Source organism: Hylobates moloch, unplaced genomic scaffold, assembly GCF_009828535.3.
Source record: "Hylobates moloch isolate HMO894 unplaced genomic scaffold, HMol_V3 SCAFFOLD_6, whole genome shotgun sequence".
Classification (NCBI taxonomy): domain Eukaryota; kingdom Metazoa; phylum Chordata; class Mammalia; order Primates; family Hylobatidae; genus Hylobates; species Hylobates moloch.
Window position 1 is genome coordinate 155,504,333 of NW_026652281.1, and position 18,369 is coordinate 155,522,701.

At 53.4% G+C, this 18,369-nt stretch overlaps 1 protein-coding gene and 1 pseudogene across 1 annotated transcript in view; both read right to left on the reverse strand.

Moving 5' to 3' along the window:
• GRM6 (glutamate metabotropic receptor 6) overlaps positions 1–6,208 on the reverse strand; it is a 15,002-nt gene extending 8,794 nt beyond the window's left edge. Inside the window, exons 1-6 of the mRNA XM_032156075.2 lie at positions 5,705–6,208; positions 3,070–3,286; positions 2,627–2,762; positions 1,791–1,945; positions 562–702; positions 242–442 (exon numbers count right to left, since the gene is read on the reverse strand). Coding sequence (XP_032011966.1) covers positions 242–442; positions 562–702; positions 1,791–1,945; positions 2,627–2,762; positions 3,070–3,286; positions 5,705–6,208 — 1,354 coding nt within the window. The remainder of the gene's footprint in view (positions 1–241; positions 443–561; positions 703–1,790; positions 1,946–2,626; positions 2,763–3,069; positions 3,287–5,704) is intronic.
• Positions 6,209–9,178: 2,970 nt separating this feature from the next.
• Positions 9,179–18,369, reverse strand: LOC116470662 (F-box/WD repeat-containing protein 2-like; annotated as a pseudogene).

Genomic DNA, 18,369 nt, shown 5'->3' on the forward strand with positions numbered 1-18,369 from the left:
GAGATGCTCCCCAGCATCTGAACTGTGCAAACCAGCGCAGGGAACACTGAAGCCCGGGGAGGGAGCAGTGTTAAAAAGTGGGGACCAGAACTTGTCTCACGTCTTTGGCACTCAGCCCCAGGCGCCCCCATTAGACCACTCAGCCTCTCCCAGCCCTTCCACCCTGAGGTCGTCCCAGGCCTCACAAAATCCAGCCCCCAAGCTGCCCTTCACTGCTGCAGGGGTGCAGGCACCCACTCACCATTGAAGCGGACAGCTCGAATATACTGCAGAAGCATCCGCCCGTCGGTGGGTTCCATCGCTGGGCACAGGCCTGTGTGCCCAGGGCAGAGCTCTTGGTGCATACTGTGGAGGGCGTAGGCAATGGCGTACACCGCATCGATCACAAACTGCACCTTGCCCTCCTGCTCGTAGGTGGAGTCCCGGCCGATGCGTTCCTCGCCTGTCCTAGGGATGCCCAGAGAAAGTGTGCCCGGCCCCCATGCACCCAACCTGGCCTCCCACCTTCCCCCTCCCCACCCTCACTACCCTCCCCACCTCCCCACCCTGGGCAGCTCTCACCTGTGCATTTGCGGGTGGAATCGTCTGACTGGGTACCTGAACTGGTCAGTTTGCAGTTAAAATTCTCTTCCCAGAACTCGGCAAACCAGATGTTCCTGCGGTTGTTCTCCAGGGATCGAGTCATGAAGTACTGGTCAAATCCTACAGAGAGGGAAGAAGGGGGAGGGTGGCGCTGACCTGAGCCAGCTGTGTTTCTCCCGTGTCTCTGCCACTGGCTCACTTTCAGCTAGGAGTGGCCAGGTGAGCTAGGAGTGGCCAGGTGACCAAGTTCTGATTGGTGGACTCAGAGCCAACTGGAGGTTCCAGGATAGCATTTAAATGCTGATGCAAACTCAGAGCCCTCACCATTTGAAAGACTTTTATCCCTGCTTCTTCTTTCCTGTTAGGACGCTGCTGTGAAGATGTAATGGGTGGAGCCTCAGCAACCATCTTGTGACTATGAGACTATAAGCAGGAAGATCCAAGGCAATCGCAGGGAAAGGTGGAACAAAAGAACGCACAGAGCCCAGGGCTTGGAGAGCACCATCCACTCACTGCCCCACACCTCAAGTCGCCAGCTCTCAGACCTCGTGTCTTGTGATGAGATGCCTTTATCGCTAAACTACTCTCAGTCCAGGCTGCCACCTGCACCCAAATGCAACGTAGCTGAAATAGAAGGTGTGATGGTGTAGATCCCCCTAAGGCTAAGAGGCCCTAGCAGCCAGGGTTCAGCCCTTCCAGGGTCTGTGTTTCATAAAATAGCCCTGAAGGATGTCATTAAGGTGTCCTCAGTCCCGCCTTGGGGAAAATGGCAATCCTGTTGCACAGTGAACCATCTGTTCCTGCTGGATTCATCCAGATCCACAGGTGGGACTGGGGGTGCAAGGGCCTCACCACTTTGATCACCAGGACGGTATATTCCATATCTTTGGTTTCTCTCCCTCCCACCAGCACCCTCAGATTAGAATGTCTTTGGCAGCACTAGAAATACAGGCACTAAATTAAGAAACAAAACCAAAAACCAACAACTCCTCCCCGTCCAGTGAGTGGAGCGTGCTTTCCGCGCACACCATCCCAGTCAAGCACTGCTTGGAGGGACGCATCCACAGATTATCAGAATCATAGGATCTGGGGATCTGAGAAGGGATCTGGATGTTGGCACCAATTACACAGATGCAGAAAACGGGCATCCCCGAGAGGGGGTGCTGGGGAGACGCGTCGGGTGGCGGATGCAGTGCCCCTGGACTCACCGTCGATGGAGGCCCTTTTGGGCAGGATGGTGATGGCCCCGACGGCCACGTCCTCCAGGCTCAAGATGGGCGAGGTCTTGGCTCCCCAGCTGTCTGAGCCAACCCACAGGAAGTGGCCAGTCAGGTTGGCCTGGCGAGCTGCCTCCAGGACCCGCCTGGTAGGAGCAGGGCTGGGGTGAGGGAGGGCCTGGGAGCCTCTTCCAGCTCGGCCCCCATCCCATCCCACTCTATCCATCTCCCCTGCTCTATAATCACTCACCAGATCCTTGTTTCTCAGGAAAAACGGGGCTGGGGGCATTTAGGGCACTTTCCCTGGGCTTTCCTCTGACCCTAGGCCTGCCCACTTGCTCTGCCCACTGTAACCCACTGTACAGGGGGCTCAGAGGGGCTCCCTGGGGGAAAAATCCAGCTCGAAGCCACCCCCCTCACCCCACATGCCTCCACCAGCATCACATGCAGCCTCCGAGGCTGGAGATGAACTCGGACCGGTGAGTCTCGGGCTGGCGTCCCAGCCTCTGTACGGACCCTGGGCTCCTTCCCTCACAGCTCCTTTTCTGCACTGGGATCTGCCCACAGGTCCCTCCCCACACCCCCGGGAGCTGGAAACACAGACACGTGTTCTGTGCGCTATTCAGTCTGGGCTTGTGGCATCTCCCCAGACCAGGCTGCTTCGCCGATGGGGGCACCAGACTCAGAGGCAGCAGCAGGGAAGGTGGGGGGTGCGGGGAGCAGGGGAAAGGGAGGAAGGGAGGGTGTGTAAGGCGGCGATGTGCAAGAGGAGGGGTGGGACCCTCAGGGAAAGCCCCAGGGGCCCGGTGATTGTGCCACTGTCCCACCTGATGTCATCCTCATTGGCAAAGATGATGATGCCCCGGGCGTTGGGTGTCTCCATGAGTCTCCTGATCACCTTGCTGAACTCTCCTGGCTTTGGTTCCCTGGGAATCTTGATAGACTGGGCAATACAGACCCCCCCTGGGTGTTGGGGGTGCCAGAGTCAGCTTCTGTCCCACCCACCCACACACCCACCTGGCCACCGCTGCATCAGACTGTGTAGCCTGGCTGAAGGGTCTGCAGGGGTGAAATCTGGCCTGCACCCTCTGCCAGGCCTGAGGCAGGGCTGAGTCGTCCAAAAGAAAGAGGCCCCGCCCACATGGAGCACCAGCCAGGCAACCTCAGCCCGGCATGGACCCGGGCCCCCCATCTTTCTGCTTCTGCCCCACCCGAGGGCCCCGGGCCCACACTATGTAGACTGCTTGGCGCCTTGGAGCCCCCAGCTCACCAGCCTCTCGGGAGATCTGAACGAAGGCCTCAACCCCGCTTTCGCCATAGTTGCCCTCGGAGGCCAGTGTGGACACATAGTTCCATCCCAGTGCCCTCACGATGTCCACCATGGCCTGCGCCTGGTAGGAGTCGGGTGGCACCACCCGGGAGAAGAAGTCATAACGCGTGGAGTCGCTGAGCTCCGGGGCTGTGGAGGCATAGCTGATCTGGGGTATCTGGGGGGCAGGAAGGACAGCTGGGCTGTGGATGGAGGTCAGTCACTCGAGAGAGGGAGGGCAAGGGGGGCCCAGGAATGGACAGGGCACAGAAGGTGTGCGGCAGGGACCTGGGACACAGGTGGGGCATGGAAGGTTTGGGGTGGGGACCTGGGACCAGCTGGAGCAGCCACCTGGAAAGGCTGGAAGCTGTGGGCAAGGTCTGTGTTTTCGAGTGAGCCTGAGAACTCCGTGAATGTTGTGCGTGTGGGAGGTATGCAGGGCTAGGGGAGAGGGCAGGACCACCATGTATACTGGTACAAGCTGTGTCCTGAACCAGAACCCCCCAGCAGAGGGCCTGCAGCCCATCCAGCTGCATCTGCCTGTCCTAGTCAGCCCCAGGGGAAAGCACGTTTTCTTGATTCACACCAAGGGGTGGTCTGCGGGGAAGGGCAGCCCTAGGAGGGATTAGGGCAGACAGGGGAGCAGTAGGGGGTGTTTGATTTAAGGCTGTGTCTGGCCTAGGATGGGGTTTGTTGGAAACTGGGTTTCTGTGCATGCATTAGAGTGATTAACAGCAGAGATCAGAGGCTGAACTGACCGGGGAGTGTGGAGGCAGAGGCATGGGGCAGAGAAGGCCGCCAAGAGAGGGCTACGGGGCTCCAGGGCAAGAGGGGCTATAGCAGCAGCTGGTGTGAAGACCAGAGAGGGGGAGTTTCTGGAAGGAGGGAGGGGGGCTAGGGTTGTTTGAAGCAGGATAGAAAGTATAGAGACAGCATGAAAAGGAAGCCGGGAGTGGCAGGGAGAGAGAAAGAAAGAGGGGAGGTGGGGGTGGAGAGAAATAAGAAGGAGAGAGAGAGAGAGAGAGAGAGAGGAGGTAGGGATGGAGAGAAGGAGAGAGGGAGAGAGAGAGAGAGAGAGAGAGAGAGAAACAACCGAGGAGACTGAGAGGAGAAAGGCCCAGTGGCCACAGCTCAGTGAATAATGCTGTGGTCCTCCCAGCTCTCCTGGACACTTGAGTTTGGGAACAATCCTCCCAGGCCCCCTGGACCTCTTGAGGGAAGTTAATTTAAAATGCCTGCCAGCGCAGTCATGTGGCTGGGAAATGAATGTATTTCTTTTAGACCAGGAATTGCAGCATCTTGCCTGTGGCTGTGTTTTGCACAGTTTTTATTAATGTTTGCATTTCTAGCTGGGCAGTATAACCTCAGTCTGGGCTGAGCTGGCAGCAGCGGGACCTGGGCTCACAGAGTCCTGCCCGCCTGAGTCCCCAGCTGGGACCCTGAAGGCCTTGGGGTCTGGAATCTCTGCATTCGACCTAGAGGACAGAGACAGAAACTAGAGCTCTAGGCCGGGCCGGGGACACATACAGGTGGGTGAAAAACCCCTGGGCGGCCACACAGCCTGACTGGTGCCAGCGTGGAGGTGTCACATCAACACTGCCAATCCGAGGAACCGGGGATGGGGGCTTTCATGTGCGCAGAGGATGGGGAGCGGCCCCGCACTCCTGGAGCAAACACAGACGCTGCTCCCGGGAGAGTCGGAGAAGCTCAAGGAAACAGAGGTTCCTCCCCTGGGCAGATGGAAGCTACGCCTTCCTCCTCCACAGAGGGCTGGAGGCACACAGGCCCCTCCCGCCACAGAACCCCAGAAAAACTGTCCCACAACCCGCACTGAATGACCAAATCGAAAATCCCAAACTCGTATGCCAAAGCCCCCTAATCCCGATTCTGCTGGCCCCTAGGACTGCAAGGAACACGCTGCCCCTCACGGGACAGTTCCCTACATTTGAGGACAGAGCAGGGCCAGCCCGGGCACCTGCGCAGGGCAGGGTGCAGGAGACTAGCGCTCAGAAGGGAACGCCCCGCCCCGCTCTCAGACGCCCCTTGAGGGAGGGCTCAAGGCAGACATTTTGAAAATAAACTTAAATGATCAAAAAAGAGAAGACCAGACCTTTCGGGTCTATCCACCCCCCATAGCAGCCCAGGGACACGTCCCAGTTGCTGCTCTGGAAGAAGGGCCCGGGTTCCAAATAAAACTCAAAGTTGAAATACACTCGAGCGCTCCGCAGGCCCGGGGGCAGGAGCACCTCGTATGGTTGCAGGGGGTGTGCCCAGAACAAGGGCACCCGAGCAGGCCGCCAAATGGGGACTGAAGTCAGGCCGCCCTACCCAGCCAACCGGCCAGAGGCGTAGGTGGCGCCCGCCCGGGAAGGGGCGCCCTTGCGGGGCGGGGTAGACAAGGGCGGCTGCAGTGGTTGGGTGGATCCGATTCAGGCCTGCGTCGGGCCCAACTGACAGGGCTTCTTTGACGCTGTGTGAATTCGAGTGATTAAAACGGAGACTCTTCCAGAAGAAGTAAAGGAAGGAGACTTGGGCCACCCCAGGGCGAGGACGGGAGAGAGACGCTGGACACCGAGCCCGGCCCCGCGGCCCTCACCGCAAACAGGCGCAGCACGTTGGCGACCATGATGGAGACAGAGCTGGCCGAGGCGCCCACGACGGCCACGACGCGCTCGGGGGGCGCGGTGCGCAGCGGAGGGACGCCTCCTGGGCAGCGCACGCCCACCTCGTCGCCGTCGCCGCGGCCGCGGATCAGCGCCTGCACGAAGCTCAGCGCCTGCTCCAGCGCGTAGGTGTCCCGCGAGCAGGTGTCCAGCAGCCGCGCGCCCAGGCGCACGCCCGGCAGCAGCTCGGGGTCGGCGTTAACGCGGTCCAGCGCGTACAGCATGGCCTCCAGCCGGTGCACGCCCTGCTCCTTCTTCAGCGGCCCGCACGCCCGGCCCGCCGCGCCCCGCGCGTGCACCGGGAACAGGCCGCCCAGCGTCAGGCCGCCCGCCAGGCGCACAGAGCCCGCGGCACGCGCCAGGCCCGCCTGCGCCAACCACGCCAGCGGCAGCAGCGCCACGAGCAGCGGCTCCCGGGCTCTCCCAGGCCGCGCCATCGGCTCGTCAAGCGGGCTGCAGGGAGACAGAGGGGCGGGGAACGCTCTGAGGGCGGGGGAAGGACAGCGCGGGCTCGGGGCGCGGGGAGGGACACTGGGGTCCTGGGGAGAAGGCGCGCCCCGGGGAGTTAGCTCAGCTGGCCTGCCTAGGCCTCCGTCTCGCTCTTAAAGCGCTGAACCCTATCGCCCGGGGTCCCGCCCGACCACTGCCTCCATCCCTCCAGCCCTGCCACTTCCCGACAGCTTGGCCCCTCTTCCTCGGGGTCCATCCCCAGCGCACACCCAGTCCCCAGCCAGTCACCTACGCCAGCCGCTGTCGGTTCAGGACAAGTCTGTGACAGATGCGGCCGAGGCCCTGAGCGAGAGAGGATTTAAGGATTCTAGGGAGGGATGAGTGGCGGCTCCGAGGGTGGAGACCCCTCCTGAGTTTGGGGGGTGGCGGTGCTGGCTCTCCCCGCATCTCCTTCCCCTCCCTCTCCTAATCTCTGAGTCTGTTTCCTGTTTTCCTGTCTTGGGGTTGCGTCTGACTCAGACTGTCTGGCTGTCTCTCTGGGGCTGTTCTGACACAGTCTCTGTCCATCTCTGTCTCAATCTTCTTCTGCCTCTAGGTCTCTGTTCCTCAGTCTCTGTCTCTGGCTTTCTGCCTCTGTCTTCTTGGAAATCTTTTCTGTCTCTGTCCCTTCCTGTCTCTCCCTGCAGTTCTCTCTCTCTGTACCTGACCCCTTTTCTGTCTCTCTCTCTCTGTCCTGGCCACCGGTGCTCTTGACTGCAGTTGTCTAAGGTATTCCCCAGCTTTCTCCTTGCAGAACCCTGCAGGGGGCAGGGGCTGCCTGAGCTGGGAAGGCCTGAGCAAGAGAAGGAAGAGCAAGGGGCAGGAAGGGGCCAGGAGGGAGAAGCCTTTAGTATTAGCGAACTTACAACACCCTGCAGTGGAGAAACGGCCCTCGAGGAGTGAGTTGACTTGCCCAAGTGCATGCAGCTGGCATGTGTGGGCATCAGGATTCACACCCAGAATGGCGTGAAACAACCAGCCCACACTGCCGGATGGAGGGAGGGGAGGGGCCGGCTCTCCTTGCAGCTCCCACTCCCGCCTATTGCATGGGAGGATGGAACCCCGAGGGGTTGTTCTGGCTGCGTATAAAGTCTCCTTGGGCTCTGGGTCTGAGGCAGCTACTCGAGCTGTGGTACACACTGTGCCAGCGCTCTCTGTACCTAACTCCCCATCTCATCGTGGAGGCCAAGGTGAGGGGGCTTGGCCAAAAGATGCTTTTATCATCACCCCCATCCAAGGCCCGGGATTTGGCTCTCTGATGCCAAGAGAGCAAAGGGCATCCTGGAGACAGGTGGTGAGCTCCTAGCCACAGGGATTAGCAGGCTCCTCGTACGAGGGCCTGAGCCGGCTTGGACTCCATTAGACAGGCTGGATTAGGGTGGCTGCGGGGATTTGGACAAGGCTGGTAGAGGGAGCAAGCAAGAAACATGCCACCTTTCTCTCTTCCCCCACCTCTCCCAGACCCCAATAGTTTCTACTGCCAGAACCACGTCTCCTGGTGGAAGCCCGGAGTCAACAGGCTGGGTCTAGCTCTGCTCCTATCCATTTTAACAGTGGGAAGGGTGGGGAGCTTGGCTGGCGCCAGGCCCTGAGCCTGACATTGCAAAGGACTGCATAAACTGGGTTTGGGAGGTGGATGGGCCCTTCCCTGATCAGGACGAGCCTGACAGCTCCCAGCACACAGCAGCCTCCTGCTTGGCACGACCAAGGCAGCGACTGCCCCTGCCTAGAGGACAGACCATCAGGAAGCGGGGGCAGCAGCTGGGGGACTGGAAGGAGGTCCTCACCCTGTAGGAGGGAGGCGCGCACACCTGTGAGCGGGGGGCTGGAGGAGAAGGGGAGGGGGGTGGCAGGATTTTAGGCCTCATGGAGATTTGGCTCTGGGAGGGGTGGAGGATGGCATTGCTGCTGGGGCATTCCCTGAGAATATGAGGACCAGAGACAGCGCTGAACAGGTCAAGGAGAGCAGAAGCCAAGAGTTCGGGTTTGGACGCAGGAAAGTGGAGGCTTCGCGATTCATGAGCCTGGAATTGAGGGAAGAGGCCAGGGCGGGAGAGAAGGCTGAGGTGGGATCGCCATGGTGGCGTTTAAAGCCGTGGGACGCAGGAGCTCACTGGGGCTGAGAGTGTGGACAGATAGTGAGGATGCAGCCCCAGGAACCCCAACATGGGGGTCTGAGCAGAAGTAAGGAGACTGGGAGGGGGTGGCCGAGGAGTTAGAGGAGAAGCAGGAGAGCAGGCACCAGAAACAAGGATTGAGGAAGGAGAGAACATTCATCATAACTTATTCAGCCCCGTGCAGGGGCACAAGGCCAAAGTGCACCTCGCACAGGCCATCGGGCCCTCTTACAGCATCCTGATACAGCTGCTCAGGCTCAATGAAGTAGCACAGAATTTTTACAAAATGCGCAAGACGTCATGTAAAAGGTTGTCCCGAGAGGAAGTCCTGTTGTTCCCTGACCCTGGGACTGTTTTCCTCAGCTGGGCTGCCATGGCAAAGTCCCACACAGACAGAGGATCAAAGAACAGAGATTTTTTTTTTATGGTGAAAAGCTTTAATAACAGACAATGTGATTTCATAGGCAACCAATCAGCAGATTAACGAATCATTTAACTTTCTTTATATAAAACCAATATTCCACTCAAGAAAGATGAACCAAAATGGATCCTTTTACACTCACCAACCTGAGTACAAATGCAGTCCATGATGTACCCCATTAGCACGCTGCATGTGTGTCAGTACAACAAGCCCTCTCCCACCCCGAGCCCTGGCCCCCTGGCAAACAGATAAATGCTGTGCACTGCATGATGATACCATTAGGTGAGAACTTTGGTTCATGCAGTCAGCTGCCATAGAGGTTGCACCCCAAACCCACGACCCTGGCACCCAAAGTCGGTCAGTGGTGGTGGCTCATGGTGTCAGCTGTGTTCCTTCCACAGCAGGTGAATACTGTGGTCAGGAATACTGGTGGCAAAGACCAAGCCTGTGTCATTGTGCCCACCTGCTCCATTCAGCCGGGATGCTTTGCCTGCCAAGAAGCTTGAGCCTCTCTGATTTCTTGTACTCTGGAAGAGGCAAGCGACTAATCAGGCTCTGGGTCTGCAAGTCCATGATGTATGGGTGGCAGCTGCCAAACAGTAGGGCAACAATATTTCCAAAGCCAAGCAAGACCAAGTTTGCTATCTCAGGAGTCTTGATGACCATGAGAATATCATAACTGTTGGTAAAGTCCCGCTGGTAGAGATGAGTGCTGCACTACAGACAGTGTATTTGCCACCAACATGAAGTCTTGGCTGCAGGCGGATACTTCTATCCTCAGAGACAAGACAGTGTCTTTAAGCACTTGCAGTTGATTTCTGTCCCAACTGGCCAAATCCTAATCTCATATTTGCCTGCACTTAAGAGGAGGTATTCTTCCGGGCTGTGTGCAAGAGAGACTTGACTTTGCACTTCTGCAGAACTACCTTGCTGACCCATGCCGTGTGCCCAGTGAGTGTGCTCAGGCATGCCCCAGTAGATAAAGTCCATCCTTTCACAGTGAAGTCCACAGAGCCACTCACCAAGATATCACTGTAGTCCACACTAAACACTGCCCACTGTGCCCGCGAAAGTGCTGGATCCTGGCTCTGGAACTCCATTCCCAGCAAGCCACAGTGTCGCCAAAGGAGCCTGTCACAAGCTTCTGTTCACTGAACATCACCACTGCACAAGTGTGGGTCTGGATGCCACAAACGCACTGCCCTGTGGTCACATCCCACAGCTTTGCAGACCCTGTGGCTGTTTTCCTCAGCTGGGTTGCCGTAACAAAGCCCCACAGACAGAGGGTTAAAGAACAGAGATTTATCTTGCCACAGCTCTGGAGGCTGGGCATCTGAGATCAGGGTGCCAGCGTGGTGGGTTCTGGGGCGGGCCTTTCCCTCGCTTGCAGACCATACTCTCTTCTCCTTGCGTCCTCATGTGGCCTTTTCTCGGTGCGTGCGGGAGGAGAGAGAGTCCTCTTGTCCTCTGCTCATGAGGCCACCAGTCCTATCAGATTCGGGCTCCACCCTCGCAACCTCATCTAACCTCATCCCGTTACAGCTCTGCTCTCACAGCACTCACATTGCCAGTAGGGCTTCCGCGTAAGAATCTGGGGACAAAATTCCCTCAGAAAATCTCATGGTCATCAAGACTCCTGAGATAGCAAACTTGGCCTTGCTTGGCTTTGGAAATATTGTTGCCCTACTGTTTGGCAGCTGCCACCCATACATCATGGACTTGCAGACCCAGAGCCTGATTAGTCGCTTGCCTCTTCCAGAGTACAAGAAATCAGAGAGGCTCAAGCTTCTTGGCAGGCAAAGCATCCCATGGCCCTCTGACTGGGCCTGAGGCATCTGGGGGAAAGAGCAAAGGGCACCCAGTGGGACTGTAGGGGGATGGTTCGGTGCACACTCAGGGCTACGGAGCCCAGGTCTAAATCTTGGCCCAGTCACTTTTTATCAAGGTGACCTTGAGCAAGTCTCTGTACCTTTATTTAGGCTCGGTGTCCATATCTTTTTTTTTTTTTTTGAGACAGAGTCTCGCTCTGTTGCCCAGGCTGGAGTGCAGTGACGCAACCTCCGTCTCCTGGGTTCAAGCGATCCTCCTGCCTCAGCCTCCTGAGTAGCTGGGATTACAGGCACGTGCCACCACACCTGGCTAATTTTTGTATTTTTAGCAGAGACTGGGTTTCACCACATGGGCCAGGCTGGTCTCGAACCCCTGACCTCGTGATCCGCCCACCTCACCCTCCCAAAGTGCGGGGATTACAGGTGTGAGCCACCACGCCCAGCCATCAGTGTCCACATCTTTTAAGTGGAAAACTTGATATGGCAAATTCTAGTGTTTTAAAATTTCAATTCAATGTTTCTTTTTTTTTTGAGGGGGAGTCTTGCTCTTCCCCCAGGTTGGAGTGCAGTGGCCCGATCTTGGCTCACTGCAAGCTCTGCCTCCCAGGTTCATGCCATTCTCCTGAGTAGCTGGAACTACAGGCGCCCACCACCATGCCCAGCTAATTTTGTGTGTGTGTGTTTTTAGTAGAGATAGGTTTTCACTGTGTTAGCCAGGATGGTCTTGATCTGCTGACCTCGTGATCCACCCGCCTCGGCCTCCCAAAGTGCTGGGATTACAGGCGTGAGCCACCGCGCCTGGCCTCAATTCAGTGTTTCTAATCCTAGTGTCTAGGCTTTTGTATATTTCCTTTAAGAGGCTGGTTAGGAACAGAGTAGTCACACAATTATTACAGTAGGTGATAAGCGCTCTCATATATATCTCTCTCCTTAATTCTCACAATGCCACGCTGAAGTAGGTGTTAGTATTACCCTATATTGCAGATGAGGAAGCCGAAGGGTGGAGAAGCCCAGGGAGATAAGGAACCAGACTGCGCAGGGTGCAAACACCCAACAACATGGTGGGCTAGTGGAGCCGCGCCGGCTGGTGCCTGAGCCCAGCTGCTGCTCATTAGGCTGTAAAGATGATATCGTGGATAGAGACTTTCTACCCATTCTCTCCCACTTATTGTAGATGCCATCTGGACAGAAAAGGAAGGGAGAGAGTTACAGAGATTGCAGTTTGTGTATATTGAACCATGTGGTTTTTTGTTCTAGGAGAATTCCAGTTCTAGAATTCCTCTGGAAACAGGCGTCTCTTACCCTGTGTATTAGTTTGCCATGATTTCTATAACAAAGTACCACCGACTGGGTGGCTTAAACAACAGACTTTTTTGTCTTGCAATTCAGAACCTAGAAGTCCAACATCAGGTGTCAGCAGCACTGGTTCCCTCCGAGGGTTGGGAGGGAAGGATGTGTCCCAGGCCCTTCTCCTTGGTGTGTAGATTGCTGTCTTCTCCCTGTCTCCACATCGTCTTCTCTCTGTAATTGTCTGTGTCCAAAATTTCCTCTTTTTAAATTTTTTTTAGAGACAAGGTCTATTTGCCCAGGCTGGTCTTGAACTCCTGGCCTCAAGAGATCCTCCTGTCTAGGCATCCCAAAGTGTTGCGATTATAGATACGAGCCACCGAACCCCACCCAAAGTTCCTTTTTTTTTTTTCTTTTGAGACGGAGTCTTGCTGTGTTGCCCAGGCTGGAGTGCAGTGGCACAATCTTGGCTCACTGCAACCTCTGCTTCCTGGATTCAAGCCATTCTTTTCATCAGCCTCCCAAGTAGCTGGGACTACAGGTGCCCGCCACCACATCCAGCTAGTTTTTGTATTTTTAGTAGAGATAGGGTTTCACCATGTTGGCCAGGCTGGTCTCGAACTCCAGACCTCAAGTGATCCACCCACCTCGGCCTCCCAAAGTGTTGGGATTACAGCCGTGAGCCACTGTGCCCCGCCCCAAAGTTCGTCTTCTTATAAGGACACCAGTCATATTGGATCAGGGTGCGCCCCAGTGACTTCTGTTAAACTTGACTGTCTCTGTAAAGACCCTCTCTCTATACAACCATATTATGAGGTCCTGGGGAGGTCAGGACTTGAACATGAATATTTCTCAGCATTGCTGGGGGGCACAATTCCACCTATTACACCACGTAAAGACGTTGCAGCTGTGTTCCCTCCCAAGGCTGCCAGGCCTTAGCCTTGAGACAGCAATAACTGATCACAGGGGTTCTGAGGTGAGTGTAGGTCAGGGCAGGCATTGGGTGTGAACTCAGCCTTCTGCAGTCCTGCTTGAGCCAAGCGTTTCTCCTGGTGCACCCTGCGGCCATATAGAACAGCCCGAAGAAGCAGGGCCTGCACTGGGTGTGAACTCAGCCTTCTGCAGTCCTGCTTGAGCCACGTGTTTCTCCTGGTGCACCCTGCGGCCATATAGAACAGCCCGAAGAAGCAGGGCCTGTTCCTCCCAACTGACTGCCAAATGTAAAGTACTGTAACTATTGGAATGCGAAGTTCAACTGGAAACAGCTACTGCAAAATGCTGGTGGTTCACGGTGGGCCGGCTGTGGTTCACAGCTTATATGAGTGTGGCACGTAGAAATGCATCAAGTGGGCCGGGTGCGGCGGTGCATGCCTGTAATCAATCCCAGCTACTTGGGAGGCTGAGGCAGGAGAATCACTTGAACCCAGAAGGTGGAGGTTGCAGTGAGCCAAGATCACACCACTGCACTCCAGCCTGGGTGATAGAGTGAGACTCCATCTCAAAACTAACAACAACAACAACAACGAAATGCATCAAGTGTAGGTTAATTTGGAATGCATAATAAAGTAAGTGTCTATCCCTAAATAACCCATGGTACAGTTTTGCCTGTTTGTGACATTATATAAATGAAGAGGGAGTATTTTCTTTTTTTTTTTTTTTTTGAGAGAGAGTCTCACTCTGTCGCCCAGGCTGGAGTGCAGTGGCGCGATCTTGGCTCACTGCAAGCTCCGCCTCCTGGGTTCACACCATTCTCCTGCCTCAGCCTCCCCGGTAGCTGGGACTACAGGCGCCTGCCACCACGCCCAGCTAATTTTTTGTATTTTTAGTAGAGACAGGGTTTCACTGTGTTAGCCAGGATGGTCTCGATCTTCTGACCTCATGATCCGCCTGCCTCTGCCTCCCAAAGTGCTGAGATTACAGGCGTGAGCTACCGTGCCCAGCCAAGAGGGAGTATTTTCAAAAGGAAAATTATAAAGTAATTTGATCAAATCTGAATCTTATCCTAAGGCCCAAACAGCTTTCCAAAGGAATTGAATGCATCATATTGGGGTTTAGAATTAATCAGTTTTCATGATACCAGTCCATATGGTTTTTATTGCTTGTAATTGGCATTGGCTTGAAGTTCAATATGAACACCAACTTTTGGGCTCATGGTTTTGATAATGGAGGAACCGCCTGTTTTGAAACAGAAATGTTTAAATGCACAATGCACCAGAGACTGGTTTATAAAGGCTGTGTTTTATTTAAGCTGCCTTTCCTCAGGGCAATGAGGGATTGCAAGCATGAAATATATTTGAGAAACTTCATTTTAAGGAACCCATTAGTTAGGGGATATTGTTTTGTTTTTTAAACAGGAAGATCTTTAACCAGAACAGAAATTTTCTTCAAAATTAGAGAAATCAAAGTACTATACAACAAGGCCATAGAATAAATCTCCGAGAAGTCATCCCAGATGTACAGTGAACATCTACCCAGAACATGGCTCAGAAAACTTTTTCTTTTTTACTTTTTTGGGGGCTTCTTTTTTTTTTTTTTGACAGGGTTTCACTCTGTCACCCAGGCTGGAGTGCAGTGGTGCAGTGGCCCAATCATGGCTCACTGCAGCTGCCACCTCCTAGGCTCAAGCAATCCTTCCACCTCAGCCTCCCAAAGTGCTGAGATTACAGACACAAGCCACCATGTCCAACCAAGAAAACTTTTTCCTGAAGGACCATGTGTAGGCTGAATAATACCCTTGCTTCTGTCCAAGTTCTAATTCCCAGAACCTGTGAATGCTGTCTTATATAGCAAAGGGGACTTTATAGATGTGATCAGATGAAGGTTGTGAGAATCTGAATTGTCATGTGGGCCCCATGTAATCGTAGGGCCCTTATGAATAAGAGAAGGTGCCATGAAGATGGCAGTAGGGAGTGATGCAAAGATGCTAAATGTAGGCTTTGAAGATGCAGAAAGGGTCAAGGAATGCAGCTGACACCTGGGAATGGCAAGGAAGTGGATCTCCCTGAGAGCCTCTGGGGGGGCAGTCCTGCTGATACCCTGATTTCCACCCCATGAAACTGGTTTCAGACTGTGAGAGAACAAATTTGCATTGCTGTCATGAACTAAGTTTGTGGTAACTTGTTACAGCAGCAACAGAAAACCAGTGAGTAAACATTTTCGGCTTTGCCCCTCTGTCATAACTGTTGACCTCTGCCACTGTGGCACAGACACCATCACAGGCAATAGCCAGAGTGAGCCTCGTGGGCTCGGCCAGGGACGGAAGCCACTTGGCAGTTGTGTCACCGGGATTCTCGTGATCAGCATCAGCTTAGTTCAGGATCCCCAACGACCGCAACCACTAAGCCTGAGACAGGGCTCTGGAGGGCCAGCTGGAGGCCACAGCAACACACACACACACACACACACACACACACACACACACAGAGCAAGAGAAAAAGCCTGGGAATGATGACACTACAGAGTTGTGGATAAAAGACAGTCTTTTCAATCAATGAAGTGGGAAAATTGGGTGCCCCTATGAAAATAAAAGGAACTACACCCCTACCTCACTCCACACACCGAAATCAATTCAGATGCATTATTTACCTAAATGGGAAGTGCAAACTGTATTAGTCTGTACTCACACTGCTATGAAGAACTACCTGAGATTTAATTTACGAAGAAAAAAGTTTAATTGACTCACAATTCCACATGCTCTACAGGAAAGACGGTTGAGGAGACCTCAGGAAACTGAAAATCATGGCAGAACGGGAAGGACAAGCAGGCGTGTCTTCACATGGCCAGAGCAAGAGGAAGAGAGAGAAGGGGGAAGTGCTACACATTTTTAAACAACCAGACCTTGTGAGAGCTCGCTCACTATCATGAGAACAGCAAGGGGGAAGTCTGCCCCCATGATCCAATCACCTCCCACCCGGCCCCACCTCCAATACTCGGGATCACATTTCAAGGTGAGATTTGCATGGGGAACAGACGCAAACCATATCACAAACCGGTAAATAGGTCAAAGATTGTATGTGAGAGTATTTCATGACCTTAGGGAAAGAGATCTTAAACTGAACACACAAAAAAAACTAATCATAAAAGAAGGGAACTGTACATTTGACAACCTTAAAATTAAGAACTCTCTTACAGACAGCATAAGGATAAGGATGAAGTGCTGATAATGATCAAAGCTAGATGATAGGTTTATAAGAGTTCATAACACTATTTTTCTAGAAAACAAAACAAGAGGAAAAGACACTATAAAGAGAGGGAAAAGGCAAGCCACCAAGTGGGAGAAGATATTTATAACTCATATAACCAACAAAGCGCTAGTCTTCAGAATGCAGACTGAACTTCTATGAATCAATCATAAAAACAAAAACTACACATTAGAAAAATGGGCAAAAGATTTGAGCAGTCCACAAAAAAGGGTATCAAAATATCTATAACAATATGAAAAAATTTAGCCTTGTTAAAAATTAGGGAAATGTAGATTAAAACCACAATGAACTATCCAGCAGAAAGGCTAAAATTGAAAAGATTCAAAATTCCCTGTGTTAAGGGTGATGAAAAATAGGAACCCTCATACACTGCCAGTAGGAGGGTAAATTGGTGCAATTTGCGAGAACACAGTCTTGAATTATTTACTAAAGTCGAAGATACACATGCCCTAGGTCTCAGCAATTGTATTTGTAGGTATATTCCCTAGAGAAATGAATGCACAGATATATGCATATGAACGCTGAAGGTACTGTTATTTATTAGAGAAAAAAATGGAACAAATGAAAGGTACATTGTAGAATGAATAAATAACTTGTGGTATTCCATGCACTGAAATGGAATATTATATAGAAAAAGGAGTGAGCCAAAATGACACGTAATAGCACAGATGAATCGTCCATATAATTGAATACACATACTGTAATTCCATTTTACATAGTATCCATAAACAGGCAAAGTAAATCACAGTGTTTAGAGATGCACACTTCCATAGTAAAAGCACAAAGAAATGCAAAGAAGGATCATGACTGGGAGGTGACTTGTGAGAGTGCTTGTGGGTTGTGCGGGATTATGCAGTTTTTTTTTTTTAATTTTTTAATTTTTTATTTTATTTATTTATTTTTTTGAGACGGAGTCTTGCTCTGTCACCCAGGCTGGAGTGCAGTGGCGCGATCTCGGCTCACTGCAAGCTCCGCCTTCCGGGTTCACGCCATTCTCCTGCCTCAGCCTCCTGAGTAGCTGGGACTACAGGCGCCGCCACCACACCCGGCTAATTTTTGCATTTTTAGTGGAGATGGGGTTTCACCGTGTTAGCCAGGATGGTCTCGATCTCCTGACCTCGTGATCCACCCGCCTCGGCCTCCCAAAGTGCTGGGATTACAGGCGTGGGCCACCGTGCCCGGTCTGTGTGGGTGTTTTATTTACACTCTTCCGTTACACTGAACATTCATGGTCTTGCATTTTTTTAAATTTATGTGTTACTTTTCACAATTTACATATTTTAAAACATAAAAAAAGTATGACAATTAGAAAGCAAAAAGATGTGAGAACTAAATTGAAGCATCTTAGTAACTCAGATAAATGTAATTCTACTAAATGTTTCAGTTTAAGAGACAAAAATTTCAAGTTTTTGTGAAACAAAATCTAGTCAAATATTGCTTATGAGACTCCCCGAAAACAGAAGGCTGCAAAGTTGTCACTGTCAGACCCATGTCTTGGTTCGCTGGAAGACCCTACTTGAAAGGTATGTCTTTATCTTACCTAATTCAGTGCTCCCCCAGTGCTAAAAGTTAGAAATAAAAGTGGGGACATTATTACTGGCCTTAGAGGAATAAAAATAGTTATAAGGGAATACTACAAACAATTGTATGCTAACAAATTAGATAACCTAGATGAAATGAACAAATTCCTGGGAACACACAAACTACTGAGAGGTGACAGGGTGCTGGCAGCCCTCGCAGCCCTCGCTCACTCTCGGCGCCTCCTCGGCCTTGGCGCCCACTCTGGCTGCACTTGAGGAGGCCTTCAGCCCACCGCTGCACTGTGGGAGCCCCTTTCTGGGCTGGCCAAGGCTGGAGCCCGCTCCCTCAGCTTGTGGGGAGGTGTGGAGGGAGAGGCGGGGGCAGGAATCGGGGCTGCGCTGCAGTGCTTGCAGGCCAGCGCGCGTTGCGGGTGGGGGTGGGCTCGGCAGGCCCCGCACTCGGAGTGGCTGGCTGGCCTGCAATCCCTGGGCAGTGAGGGGCTTAGCACCTGGGCCAGCAGCTGCTGTGCTCGATTTCTTGCCGGACCTTAGCTAGCTGCCTCGCTGCTGGGCAGGGCTTGGGACCTGCAACCCGCCATGCCTGAGCCTCCCCTGCCCCCCCTCCACCCCCTGCACCCCCCACACCCTCCCTCCACCCCTCACCCCGTGGGCTTCTGTGGGCCCGAGCCTCCCTGACGAGCATCTCTCCCTGCTCCAGGGCGCCCAGTCCCAT